Source organism: Molossus molossus, unplaced genomic scaffold (genome assembly GCF_014108415.1).
Source record: "Molossus molossus isolate mMolMol1 unplaced genomic scaffold, mMolMol1.p scaffold_m16_p_3, whole genome shotgun sequence".
Classification (NCBI taxonomy): Eukaryota; Metazoa; Chordata; class Mammalia; order Chiroptera; family Molossidae; genus Molossus; species Molossus molossus.
Genome location: NW_023425366.1, coordinates 127,328,320 through 127,342,454, shown reverse-complemented (window position 1 = coordinate 127,342,454; position 14,135 = coordinate 127,328,320). Strand labels below are relative to the sequence as shown.

General features: G+C 41.8%; 1 protein-coding gene across 8 annotated transcripts in view; it reads left to right on the top strand.

The window, feature by feature from the left end:
- Positions 1–14,135, top strand: part of TNRC6A (trinucleotide repeat containing adaptor 6A) — a 106,320-nt gene that overhangs the window by 78,689 nt on the left and 13,496 nt on the right. For 2 of the 8 annotated variants that reach the window (XM_036280312.1, XM_036280315.1), the window contains 13 exons: positions 998–1,174; positions 2,050–2,225; positions 3,375–3,407; positions 4,835–4,915; positions 5,196–5,247; positions 8,285–8,359; positions 8,464–8,606; positions 8,988–9,134; positions 9,285–9,422; positions 10,138–10,266; positions 10,684–10,761; positions 11,072–11,282; positions 12,978–13,109. In XM_036280312.1, coding sequence (XP_036136205.1) covers positions 998–1,174; positions 2,050–2,225; positions 3,375–3,407; positions 4,835–4,915; positions 5,196–5,247; positions 8,285–8,359; positions 8,464–8,606; positions 8,988–9,134; positions 9,285–9,422; positions 10,138–10,266; positions 10,684–10,761; positions 11,072–11,282; positions 12,978–13,109 — 1,572 coding nt within the window. The remainder of the gene's footprint in view (positions 1–997; positions 1,175–2,049; positions 2,226–3,374; positions 3,408–4,834; positions 4,916–5,195; positions 5,248–8,284; positions 8,360–8,463; positions 8,607–8,987; positions 9,135–9,284; positions 9,423–10,137; positions 10,267–10,683; positions 10,762–11,071; positions 11,283–12,977; positions 13,110–14,135) is intronic. The other 6 variants (XM_036280313.1, XM_036280317.1, XM_036280314.1 and 3 more) reach the window with 6 other exon arrangements.

Genomic DNA, 14,135 nt, shown 5'->3' with positions numbered 1-14,135 from the left:
GGTTTGTCAAGTGGGAATGCTCTGCACTGTTCTCAGGTCTTCTGAGTCAGACTGCACTTCCTGCTTTTATTATTTGACTAAAATGTTCTCAGAAATAAAACAAGTGTTAATGATAATACTCTAAATACTAGGTACTGTATTTGGCCTTAGCCGGGGTTATTTAAATAGGCATGAAATCCAAGTCTGTTAGATACAGCATATGTGTGTGCGTGCCTGTAACATTTGATAGTACATGCCCTCTTTCCCCTCATAACAAGGAACTGATTTCTGTCTCTGCAAATGATCTTGGCAGTGACATTTTCATTAAGTGTCACTGGAATGTGTTGTCTTAGTTAATTGGATGTGGCAATTGGAGTGTTTTCATGAACTAACCTTTTAGCACCTAATTTTTTTCCTGAGTATAGTTTAATTGTTAGAAGAAACAGCTGTGTATCTAAGGGGAAAGCTGTATTGGTTTTTTAAACATGTTTATGGCTTTGCCTTTCTTTGTTTTGGACAACTTACTAATACAAAAGTTTTAGGAAGCATTGTCCAACATATATAAACATAGGATGTGTTTTCCCAGAATGGTGGTGTTAAAAGGTTGCATATGTGGTAAAAATTCTGTACACTCACTGTTACCCAGCATGATCACCTGCTTTAATTCACTAGGTTTGGTTCAGACTGGCTTGACTTTCCAGGAATTAAATTTATCTTTAAAGGAAGATGACTTGCCATAATTAACGTTATTCCAAAGAATCTGCTCTACACCCAGAGGGCAGTTATGAAAGAAGAGGTGATAAGAATATTCACGCATTGCAGTTAAATTACAATAATGGGAAATGATTTGTCTTAACATAAAACAGATGCCATCTTTTTTGCCCATCACAGCATCACTATTTAATACATAGATGTGAAGTTCTTCATCTTTTGTTCCCTAAGTATTCCTTATTGCCTCTTGATTCCACTGTACCTCCCTACCATGTGCTGATGACTTCTTTTCCCACACTTTCTAAAGGCTGGGGTGAGCCCTGGGGGGAGCCTTCTACTCCAGCCACAACTGTGGATAATGGTACTTCAGCATGGGGTAAACCCATAGACAGTGGTCCCAGCTGGGGGGAACCCATTGCTGTGGCATCCAACACATCCACGTGGGGCTCCAGCTCTGTTGGTCCACAAGCGTTAAGCAAATCTGGTAAGTTGTTGATCATACCCGGTAGCTCTTTTATAGCAGTGGTGCTCTCTCATTGAATATAACTAATTGGATAATGTCTGTGTCATTGTTAAGGTAGCCATGTATCATCATGCTAGATGATACTATTTGGCTCTTTGCATTTGTAACTTGGTTTGATCTTTTATCTTTCTGAATTTTCCTGTCTTCTCATTTTCCTTAGAACTGAAACTATTAAAGATTTGCATATACTTCAAATCTAAATCATATTTTACGAAATTAGATGATCTGGAAATAGTCAAGCAGTTTTCAGGCTATCCACCATGAGAGACAGACTATAATAGTCACAGGACACGTACGCAAACTGTCTGGCTTAGGTTCCAGATGATTCCCTGAATGTTATACAGAAAATGAGCATATTTCAGGAAGGACCTGGTATTCATATGAACATTTACTGTCCAATAGCTTGTGTATGGGACACCCCATAGAAACTCCAAAGGCCAAGTGGGTAGATAGGGTACTTTCTGCATATGACTTGCAATACTTTTGGTCACTCCATGAAAATGAACTCTTCTGAATTTTATCCATCTTTGTTCTGTGCGTCACCATGCAGATTGTTAAGCTAGTACAAACAAGAATGCCATAATTGTCCCATGTTTAGGAACCTTCTGATTCGTAAAAGCATGAAAGTTTTGTTTGGAATTTTTAATAAATAAATTCTTGCTTAATGAAACTTTTAGCTCAGTATATGACATGCATTCCTGCTATGCAAATTTGGGAAGGGAGATAAAAGTGGATTTTTTTAGGTTGTTCCTGCCCCCTGCCCCTTTAATGTATGCACATCCTCTGGAAAGAATTGTTTTGTCAAAGTACATTTCTCTATTGCAAATCCACATCAGGGCCAAAATCTATGCAAGATGGCTGGTGTGGTGATGATATGCCATTGCCTGGAAATCGCCCCACTGGCTGGGAAGACGAAGAGGATGTGGAGATTGGAATGTGGAATAGTAATTCATCTCAAGAGCTTAACTCATCTTTAAATTGGCCACCATATACAAAGAAAATGTCATCGAAGGTAAACATTTCAAGGGCAATGCCCTTGAAACTTTAAATTCCAAAGGTAATTACCCACAGAAAATTAATGTTCTGTCTGCCCATTTATGGCAGTCAGTATAGTTCAGGCAGTCCCCAACTTAGGTATAGCCTCCTGTATGGGCAGCCACCCAGGAAAACATAAGATCTCAGGAACTTCCTTTCTCCCCACTGCTACAGCTTGGGATTTCCCTCCTCCTCCCTTTCCACCAGTGCTGCCTGGGACAACCCTTCACCCTGGGGTGGTGCCTGCAGTGGTGAGGAGGAAGAGAAGGGCAAATCTCCATGTTGACTCTTGCCATCGTACTGCCAGTTCATCTCCCATTCCACCTCCTCACCCGGAGTCCCATCCTCCCCGAACTCAGAATCCTCCTCCTGCTCATCCATCACTTTTGTCCCTTTCCCATCCCCAAAGGTCCTGTGACAAAAATCCCTAGGAATGAGCCAAGCTCAGTTTCACTTTTATATGTGGACAAATCTTACCCCTAGACCTGTACATCAGAATCATGTGGGATTTGTTAAAGGGACAGTTCCTATATCCCGGGCCTATTGGAGTTTCGGAATTAAACCATGTTCTTGTCCTAAACAAGCTTCCCAAGTTTGTGCTACAGAGCCAGGCTTGAGAAGTGCAGGTTCAGAGCTCTGGTTCTTAAGAGCTGTTGTTGGATGCTGGTGTCGGGTTCTCCTGGAGACCATTTTCAGAATCCCCCAGGTTGATTCTGATACATCCTCCCCACCCTGCTTGAAAACTGTTCCTTTTTGAGAGACCCTAGCAGTCAATTATCTTGTTGTATAACTAGTTGACTGCCAGGGCCTTTCTCTTCTAAACCTGGGATTCTAAGTCTAGGACCTGCCATTTTCATTTAAAAATGTTTTTAATTTGACTGAATTTGCCTATTGCCTCACCATATAGCTTATGAAGTGCTTTCCCATATTTTACATAATCATTTGATCTTCATAACCTTCTGAGATAGAATACTGATGAATTTGAGATTGCAAAAAGTGGTGACTTGCCCATAGTTGCATAACTAGTAAGTGACAGAGCAAGGACATAAGTTCAGGTCTTCCAATTCCAAACCCTGTGTTCTTCCCACTGGACCATGCTGTTTTGTGACTTTGTCTTTCCTTACAGGGTCTGAGTGGCAAAAAAAGGAGAAGGGAAAGGGTGTGTAGCCTTTTTACTCTTTCTCCTTTGTTTCTACTAGTAAAAATCTTTTAGAAAGCAACTGCAAACTTTTTATAGCCTCTGCTGTGAGCAGGTACTGTGCTTTGTGCTGGGGGTTCAAAACAAGATAGGAGCTGCACCTTGAAGGAGCTCAGAGTCTACATGGGTTATTAGGAGCACTCTAAGCAGTGTCATGCCTGGGGGTGGGACGTGTTAAGGAAAATAGTAGCCTGACATGACCAAAATGTAGAATTTCTGCAAAAAAATGAGGTCTGGCTCTGTAGTTAGACAAAGTATGGAGCCAATAAAATTGAATGGAGGATAGCATCAGTTTGATTTTAAATTTTAAGTTCTTTAGAGAACGTTAACCAATGGTAGATTGAAAGATAAATTAGAACAGAGGAAAGACCAGAGTTAGGGATCTGAATTGGGAAGCAAGAATGGATGCACAGTAGAAGGGACTGGTTTGAGAGACATTTGAAATAGAAGGATAGAAGGCCTTGGCCACCAGTTAGGCTGGGATGGCAGTAAAAGAGGAAAAGGAATCAAAGACAACTTCAGAGCCTCACAAAGGGTTAGGTGCTTGCTTCAGAGACCTGCCTCTAGCGGGGAAATTAAGCTGTCTTCTGTTTCACAGTCAGAAGGAACAGGCAGTAGCAGTGGGGAAGGGAGATAAAGGTAGCAGACTGAGAATGGTCCTGTGAACTTCACATAAGTTGGAGACGTTGGTCTCTGGCTTCCAGCCTCCCTGTCTACCACCCTGCTAATCATGGACCATTCATTCTCTCAGTTCATGTTCCAAAGCAGATTCTGTGTGGCCTATATCCCAACCAGCCTCAAAGCCAACACCAAGTAGGAGGAACCTCAGCTTTAGCTGCTGTTGGGCATAGGGTGTTCTTGGCAACACAAATTGAAATTTTAAAATACTTGACCATATGGAAACGTGGTATTTTTCATTATAGGGCTCATAGCATAACTAAATGATGGCTTAAGCTGGTTTCTTCGGACTAACCTGAGAACCTAATAACTGTTTTTACTTTGGTTTGGTGTTAGAATTCTACAAATCCAGATTATAATTTATCCTTCAGGACTCAGTTCATTTGTAAATTGGAAACTGTCTGGTGAACAGTTCTCTATTCAGAGGACCTTTTTTTTGGTTGACTGAGGCCCTATGCTTCTGTCTTTTCCTTCTGACTGTTTGCTGTTAGAGATTTCTCTGTACATCACAGCTATACCAGAGGACTGGAGCAAAGGAAGTTGAAAATCAAATAAGTTGATTTAAAATTTTAACAACTCTGTCAAGAGTTGATTGGTGGAGAAATTGGCTAAAAATGAGAGTTGAGAATTGTCTTGAAGTGTACTAATCCATCACTGTACCCAGATAAATAGAAATGGCCATGGCATCTCTCTGCTCTTATTTTACCAAGGGAATGATGAAGGGTGGAAGCAAACAAGAAGAAGCGTGGATAAACCCATTTGTTAAACAGTTTTCAAATATCAGTTTTTCGGTAAGTGTGTTGTTTTCTTAAATTGTTTATCTTTGCGTTCTTATGAATAATAAGCTTGAGGTTAGAGTAAAATTGGCCACGAAGCCTTTATTTTTATTGTTTGAGCTAATAAACTAGTCACGTCTTATTTAAAAAGGATTTTTTATTAGGCAGTGAAAACTGAAGTTTTATGATCCACTTGAATTTCACAAATAATGAAATAAAATAAAATTCTTTTTTTTGTATTTATTTTCATTGATAAATTAAGGTCTGCTAACATGCTGCTTTTTCTTAACTTCAGAGAGACTCACCAGAAGAAAATGTGCAGAGCAATAAGATGGACCTTCCTGGAGGTAAGAAAATAATTAAATTAGTTTGAGTTTATATTCATCCTTGATGGACAGACATGTCTGTGGCATGATCCTAGCTAAAAGAGCACTGATTTAGGCCATGAGAGAGGAAACCAGGTTCTTGTTGCAGAGTTGATGTGCGTATAAATATATACAATTTATTTTTTTAATCCTCACCTGAGGATATGTCCATTGATTTTTTTTTTTTTTTTTTTAAAGAAAGGAAAGGCCCTGGCCAGTTTGGTTCAGCAGTCAGAGTGTTGGCCTGCGGACTAGAGAATCCCAGGTTCGGTTCCCACTGAGGGCATGTACCTCGGTTGCAGTTCATCCCCAGCCCTGGTTGGGGTTGTGCAGGTGGCAGCCGGTCAATGTGTTTTTCTCACATTGATGTTTCTCTCTCTGTCTTCCTCCTCCTCTCCCTCCCGCTCTATCTGAATATAAATGCAAAAATGTACTCGGGTGAAGATTAAAAAAAGAGGGGGAGAGAGAGAAAGGTCTATGAAAGAGAGACACATCAATCAGTTGCCTCCAGTACATGTCCCACTGACCGGAAATCGAATCCACAACCTTTTTGGTGTATGGGACGATACTCCAACCGACTGAGCCACCTAGCTGAGGTGAATTGATGTACCTTTAAAATACGAATCACTGTGAAGCTGAGGTATATAGTTCATGACATTAGTCTGAAGTATGGGATTAAAGAGTTTTAAACGAGAATGGCATGATTTGGTTTTAGAGAAATAATCTTGACTGTAGACTTACGATATCTTGGGACAGAAAACATTGGCTGCAGAGGACAGACAGAAGGCACTAAACAAAGTGAGTGCAGCTAGAGATCTGTTACAGCGGCCAAGGAGTAGCTTCTAAGCCTCAAGCTAAGATAGCAGGTGTGAAGAGTCTAACTCACTGGAGGTGTGGGAATTAGAATCAGTGAGGGTGTAGCCGATTTGTTGTGGAGGGTGAGGGAGTGGGTTTGATAAAAAGCAATCCCCAGTGTTCTTGCCTGAGCAGTTTAGCAATGGTTTTATTTAGTCTGATTCTAGGCAGGAGAGAGAAACTATGCAGTAATTTGAATAGGTGAAGTTTAATGTAAATATAAAAAATTAATATTAGAGTAATGATGGTTTGGCCAGTCAGAGGTAGAGAAAGAGTATGTGAATATTCTACAGAATATAGGAAGAGCATACATAAGGAGAAGTAACTAATTTTAGGCCTGAGATAGCATGTCCAACGAAGGGCCCCTTCCCCCACCCTACCTTGCCCCGGGACTGTGATCTAGACTCTTGGACATGGCCTTGGTTCAATGCATGGCAGAGAAGTCACTGAGGTGTCACCACCATGGGATTATAGGAACGGGGGGGTGTCTCTCTAGAGGTGCTCTGATACAAAACTGCTTGAGGCTGCTGGTGGGAGCTGCTGGCTGCAGTGAGTGAGCAGGGCCCGCCCAGTGCTGGAGCACTGCCTGTGCTATGGGAGGGCCCGGGGCCAGACACAGCCTTTCTCCCCAGTGTCTCCTGGACCCTCTGCCGGCAGCGTCCGTGCCCTGACAAAGGAGACCTGCGTAAAGTACTTCAGGGAACTGACGCATTTCTAAAATGTACCTATTCTAAGGATTTGTTAAAAGTTTTCTTCTGGTCTGGCCGGTGTGATTCAGTAGTTGAGTGTGGACCCATGCACCAAGAGGTTGCCAGTTCGATTCCTGGTCAGGGCACATGCCCAGGTTGTGGGCCCGATCCCCATTGGGGGGCATGCGGGAGGTGGCCAGTCGATGTTCTCTCTCATCAATGTTTCTCTTTTTTCCTCTCTTTAAAAAAGTCAGTAAAGAAAAATAATATTTAAAAAAAGTTTTCTTCTGCCCTGGCCAGTGTTGCTCAGTGGTTAGTGCATAGGTGCGAGGACCAAAGGGTTGCAGATTCGATTCCCAGTCGAGCACATGTATATGGATTGCAGGTTCAATCCCTGGCCCTGGTCAGGGTGGGTGTGGTAGGCAACCAATTGATGTGTGTCTCTCTCTCTTCCTGTCTCTCACACTCCCCCCTTCCACTCACTCTGAAAATCAATGGAAAAAATATCCTTGGGTGAGGATTAAAAAAAAAGTTGTTTTCCACTTGCCTGGAATGAGGGCAGAAAGTATTGTGTTGATGGTGGTGGTAGTAATAGACATCTCAGAGGACAGGAATTGCAAAGAAATGATGGGTGAGATTGGAGGATGGAGAAAAAATTTGGAGGATGAGGGCCAGGGAGATTGAGAAAGAGATTTCAAGTCTATATGACTGGTCCCATGAAGGAAGATCTAGGGAAATGTGCTTGGTGTCACCTGTTAAAGTGACAATAGGATGTTCGAATAGCTATGCTTATTAGCAGGCAGTTAAAGAGTGGGACTAAGTTCAGGAGTGAAGTCAAAGTGGACATTTACATTTGAAGAGCACGTGAATGGGGGTGACTGTCAACACGTTGGTCGCAAATAAGTCTAAGGGAAGCATGTTTTTAGAGAGAGTGTACTCTGTCTCTGCTTTGACTGAGGCGGCCTTGGTATTTCCCAACATTGAAGAAGCACACGGAAGTGGGCTCAACTGTGGAGAGAAGGGGAGAAACCAGGATGGGTATTTGGTAAGGCTGTGGAGACAGAGAGCAGTGTCCACGTTTAAATGATTTGTTGAAGTAGGATGGTAGCTGAAGGGCTGGCTGTTTCAAGCAAAGGTGATTTTGCAGGATGGGAGTTTCCATGAGAAGAGATCATTATTTGTTGCAGAGGAATCAGAATAAGGAGATTAATGGACAGAACAAGACGTATTTGGCCTCCAGCCTCCCCATCGGCTGTCAGGGGTGATAATAGTTGCAGGCACTCAATTGGAAGGCACAAAGCATATAGAAGAGTGTCTGGTAGTTTGTCATGCTGCTGTTTTTATTTTTTGTTGGAAACTGTGTTTATTATAAAATTAACCAGACTAGAGATGACCAAAGATGTCTTAACCTTCTGTTTACTGGTCTGTTTTCAAGTTAATTGGCTCAGTAAAATAACATTATTTGCCAAACCCAGCTTTGCTTGTGAGGAATGCAGGACTGACTAAAGACCCCAGTGCGTTTCTCACATCCTTGTCCAGGCAGAAGGCAGGTCAGTCTGGGAAGGGAATATTTTGCTTTCTACTGCAAATTTATCTGAAACCAAATAGGTCAATTGTCTTCCTACTGGATAACATAGTTTCCTGCATTTGTTAGGAATGTTACAAGACAAACGAATGGAGATAGATAAACATAGCCTAAATATTGGTGATTACAATCGAACGGTCGGGAAAGGCCCTGGTTCTCGGCCTCAGATTTCCAAAGAGTCTTCCATGGAGCGCAATCCTTATTTTGATAAGGTAAGTTGTCTATTTTACTCCTGTGGCTAATAAACCAATATAGTTAATAGCACAGTTTTGTCATTAATATTTCAGAACATTTAATGTTATATACAATGTTATAATCCAGTTCCAAATCCTCTTACTGGATTTGTTTGTAGTTCATTGTCCTTTCTATGTCTCAGTTTATCTAGGGATTGCATTTATATTTTCTTCTTAATCCCATAAAATATGTTTGGTTCTTTTTATGTGCTCTAGAATTAACACTAATCTGATCTCTTCTGTTTTCTGCCTGTTTCCTGTTGATGCTGGAATGTCATGTGACTTCTGTTCCTGCAATGATTTCTCCCTTCCACTTGTTTGCTTGGCTGGTGTTGCGCATCTTTCTGTCTGTCCAATCAGGATGGCATTGTAGCAGATGAATCCCAAAACTTGCAGTTTATGTCCAGTCAGAGCATGAAGCTCCCCCCTTCAAATAGTGCACTACCTAACCAGGCCCTCGGCTCCATAGCAGGGCTGGGTATGCAAAACTTGAATTCTGTTAGACAGGTAAGTCCATGTGTGTATTTTAGGCTCTCTGTTGAATGATTGTAGAAGCAATAAGCTCTCTCTTACATGTAGTTACTGTATTTAAATCAGTAGTACAGTGTGGTAATGAACTGTTGGTCCTGAAGAACACCTGGCTGTTTGTTTTTGTAGAATGGCAATCCCAGTATGTTTGGTGTTGGAAACACAGCAGCACAACCCCGGGGCCTGCAGCAGCCTCCAGCACAACCTCTCAGTTCATCTCAGCCTAATCTCCGTGCTCAAGTGCCTCCTCCATTACTCTCCCCTCAGGTGACTATGTTTCTATGATACTCCCTTCTGTTAACCTGGAAAAGAACCTTGAGTAATTTTATATTTAAATGAGGTGACTGGTTGGTCATCGTAATTTCTATTGGTATCTTTGAAATGCATCTAATTTAGAATTAATTGATAAGACAAAAGGTTGTAGGGAGGGTGAAAAAATAAGTCAAAGGTAATTTAAAAGTTACCATTATTTTTTATAAACCATTTGAGGGAAGACTATAGCAAAGGACATTTGCTAATTTAAGATTCATTTCTCTTGCCCTGGCTGGTTTTGCTCAGCGGTTAGAGCATCGGCCCAAGGACCAGAGTCTCGGGTTCCATTCCAATCAAGGGCATGTACTTTGGTTGCCCTTGACCGGTTCGGTCCCTGGCTCTTGTCGGGGTCATGTGGGAGGCAGTCAGTTGATGTGTCTCTTTTGCATCGATGTTTCTCTTTCCCTTCCACTCTGAAAATAAATGGAAAGTTATCCTCGGGTGAGGATTAAAAAGAAAAAAACAGAGTTTCATCTCTCATCTTTTACTTAACTCATGAAAGTATATGTGAATAGTAAGTTAGTAAAATGAAGAAACCAGTTAGGAGGTACATAATCCCCCAAATAATAGTCCACAAATTTAATTGCTCTACTGATCATTTAAAGTACACAGTACACGTAGCTATTTGACTCTCTTTATCCCATTATTAACTTACGGTTGTGGTCCTCAGGTTCCAGTTTCATTGCTGAAGTATGCACCAAACAATGGTGGCCTGAATCCGCTCTTTGGCCCTCAACAGGTAGCCATGCTGAACCAGCTCTCCCAACTAAACCAGCTTTCTCAGATCTCCCAGTTACAGGTATGTAGAGTAACAGCCTCTCATTCAGTGTACATTTAGCGAGTGTCCACTGTGTGCTAGAAGTATTGCAGTAAACACACCAGGCATTCATGATCCTCACGGAGCTTCTAATCTATCAGTGAAGAAGGTGGTGAAACCAAAGAGCAGGATGCTATGAGCAAGCCCAGCCAAGTCTGGGGTGGCGGTAGGGGTAGGATGATCAGGAAAACTCCCCTGTTGAAGTGGAGGTTTAGACTGAACAGAGGCCTGAATTAACAGACCAGCAGGAGGCAAGAGTCCAGGAAGAGATTGTGTTGGATTAGGCAGGACGTGTTGGTGTTGACCAGATGAATCCATGCCCACCTGCCACAGTCACTCTGAAGCTTGCTAATCTGCGACGGCATGACACTGACAATCTCTCTGCAATCTTCCCTGCAGCGGTTGTTAGCACAGCAGCAAAGGACGCAGAGTCAGAGAAGCGTGCCTTCTGGGAACCGGCAGCAGCAAGACCAGCAGGTAGATCAGAGCCTTCCCCTCTCTGTGCTGTTCCCTTGTGAGAGTGACACTGGTTCTTAGCTGTTCCCTCTTCTAGGCTTATCCTGTGTCTCCATGTTCCATTGTAACGAAACTCGAAATGCCTTCATGAAAACATAATGAAATAGGTTGTTTATTAAGTCCTCTGTTTGCCCAGAGTTATATCAACTGGTACATGGTAACTGTTCAACTTCCTAAGGAGAGAGACGTGAATGAAAACACGAAGAGGAATATGTGGGTATCTGGAAAGACTCTTCTCTACAGCTTTTCCCAATCATTTTGTCGTTTTAAGAGTCGACCTCTTAGTGTGCAGCAGCAAATGATGCAACAGTCTCGTCAGCTTGATCCAAACCTGTTGGTGAAACAGCAGACGCCGCCATCTCAGCAGCAGTCACTCCATCAGCCAGCCATGAAATCTTTCCTTGAAAATGTCTTGCCCCACACCACACCTGAGCTGCAAAAAGGGCCATCACCAATCAATGCTTTCAGCAACTTCCCTATAGGTAGGTTTCTCCTTGGCCAAACGGTCAGCTGATGTGTGGGATCTTTCTGACCTGGCAGGACTTTTCCCTTGTGAGAGTAACACTGGTCCTTAGCTGTTCCCTCTTCTAGGCTTATCCTGTCTCCATGTTCCAGGGAGTATGCTTCATGCTCTCTAGGCAAGAAAACCACATTATTCCAAAAATTCCACACATACTCGAGGGTCAGTTATTGTTATCAAAAGCCATACACCAGAGAGATTGTGAGCAGTGCTGCTTTGGCGAAACAGCTCAGAACAGGAGCATTGTAGTTTTCAGAACCTGGAAATTTGATTGTATAAATATTTGTAAATGATTGCTGGGATAAATGTAGAAAACAGAGGAGCTATAGCTTCCCCCTTCCCTTTTTTTCATTGTCTCCAGACTTTTACTCCCTGTGGAAATTTCAGGCTTGTACACTGGAGGAATAGGTCTGTTTTCTGACCACAGTACGGAAGATAGACATGTTCTGTCCTCCCATGAGGCTGTCTGACATGTCATTGTCTGAATTGGATAAATTGTACCTTAGGGTATGGGGGTCTGGCCCTGAGGTACAGTTGTTAGAGCAGGACAGTTTTACTTCAATTTTTTAAATATGTTTTTACCGATTTTACTTATTTATTTTTTTTAGAGGGAGAGAGAGATAGAAACATCGATGTGAGAGAACATTGATTGGCTGCCTCTTGCACGCCTTCTACTGGGAATCGAGCCTGCAACCCTGGGCACATGCCCTGACTGGGAATTGAACTGGGACCTTCCAGTCCATGGGATGATGCTCAATCGACTAAGCCACACCGGCTGGGCCAGTTTTACTTTTAAATGACAGTCTTCTTTGGCTGGTCAGCCAGTTGAAAATTGTTCAGTTTGCAAGTAAAGGATAGCAGCTGAAAGTGATCATATCTGATTCTTTATGCATGGTACTCTTGGGAAGTAGCTAGAGAGAGAGATCTTATTAGAGATAAACATTAATATTTTGCCACCTCAAATTTTTCTCTTATTTTACCAAGGAATTTAAAAATAATCAAAATTATGTAGAGAAATAGTTTCCCACAGATAACACAGTTTTATAGTAGTAACAGTTTTATGGTTTGAAAACACTGTATTAGTGAGTATCAGACCAGCTACTTAGGATTTCTGGCCCTGGCCGGTTTGGTTCAGCGGTTGGAGTGTCGGCCTGCGGTCCTGAGAGACCTGGGTTTGGTTCCCGCTAAGGGCACGTACCTCGGTTGCAGTTTGTCCCTGGCCCTGGTTGGTTGTGCGGGTGGCGGCCACGCGATGTGTTCCTTTCACGTCGATGTTTCTCTCTTTCTCTCTCTCTCTCTCTCCCTCCCTCCCTCCCTCCCTCCCACTCTACCTGAACAAAAAATGGAAAAATGTCCTCGGGTGAGGATAAAAAAAAAAAAGGATTTCTGTGTTGCGCGCTCTGGTAACCTGGCTGTGGCTCTTTCTCCCCACACTTTTCTGCATGACATTGGCCAGGAGCAGAGTGTGTTCCGCCTGCCCAGCCTTCCTTCGTATGCAATCACGTGACTGCGCTGCAGTTGCAGGACGGCCTTGACTAAGGAACTTGGGCAGGATGGAAAACACTAGATTAGTTATTTAAATGTTTTTCTAGGAAGTGGAAGTTGATTCAGACATGCTGTATCTTAAGAAGTTTTTTTTTAATTATTTATTTTTAAGGCTTGAACTCAAACTTGAATGTAAATATGGATATGAACAGTATTAAAGAGCCACAGTCAAGACTAAGGAAGTGGACTACAGTGGACAGCATTTCTGTGAACACATCTTTGGATCAAAACTCCAGCAAACATGGTATAAAATGCATTCTTATCTTAAACTCGAAAATATGGAATACTAAATTTAGGCCTTTATTTTAAATATATATTTTAAAAAGCCCAATTCTCTTAGAGCCTTTTCTCATTACTAAAAGTGCTTTATTAGTTAGTAAATTTTAGTTAAAAACAGAATTTTTATTATGTTATTGTACAAAATAGAGATCAGAATATACCTTTACAAAATTACTTCCTTTTTGTTGGTCTTTTAGGTTTTTGCAATTGATTTTATTATTCTGATGTTCTTCTTGTTAACATTTACACCATTTAATGTGATGTAGGGTATTAAGCATTTCCACCATAATTTAATTTCTATCAGTTTCTTACACATTGACACATTTTCTTTATATATTTTGTTGATTTGTATAAATCACAGATTCACTATTCTTTTCACCAGTTAATTACATTTATTTTATTTAATATCCATTCATCTAGCCACTGTTAATGAATATCTTCTGCTTTCCCAGGATAGTTCTAAGTACCTGAATATGCGTAGGTACATATGTACAGACACACAACTGAGTATATGTAAGCAGGTGAAAAAGTCAATATGTGTAATAGTGCAAATAGTACAATAACGCAAAGCCCACCGGAGGATTAAGTAGGGAATGACAGTGATGGGTGTGGCTTTAGAGAGACTCATCATGAGTGGAACCTGCACATTCACCAAATGAGTAAGAGTGAGAACAGTACAGAGTACAGTGCAAAGGTCAAAGACAGGGCAGCCTGATGAGCACTATGTGTGGGCATGTCTAGAGGTGAAGGTCAGTGAGAGCAGGAAGATGAAGCTAGACTAATAGTGGGTATAGAACAAGTAATGGACAACTTTTATATCATAGGTCATTTTAAATATGCAAATGATAGCTATCTAGGGGCACGTAAGACGTCTGTGTGAGAGGCAGAGGGCGATGGGCACAAAGGAATGTGTCGAAGAAAGTGTTAGAACTCGGGACTAATGAAACTCCTGCAAACGAAATGTACATGTCTTGCCCCCTTCTGTTTAATG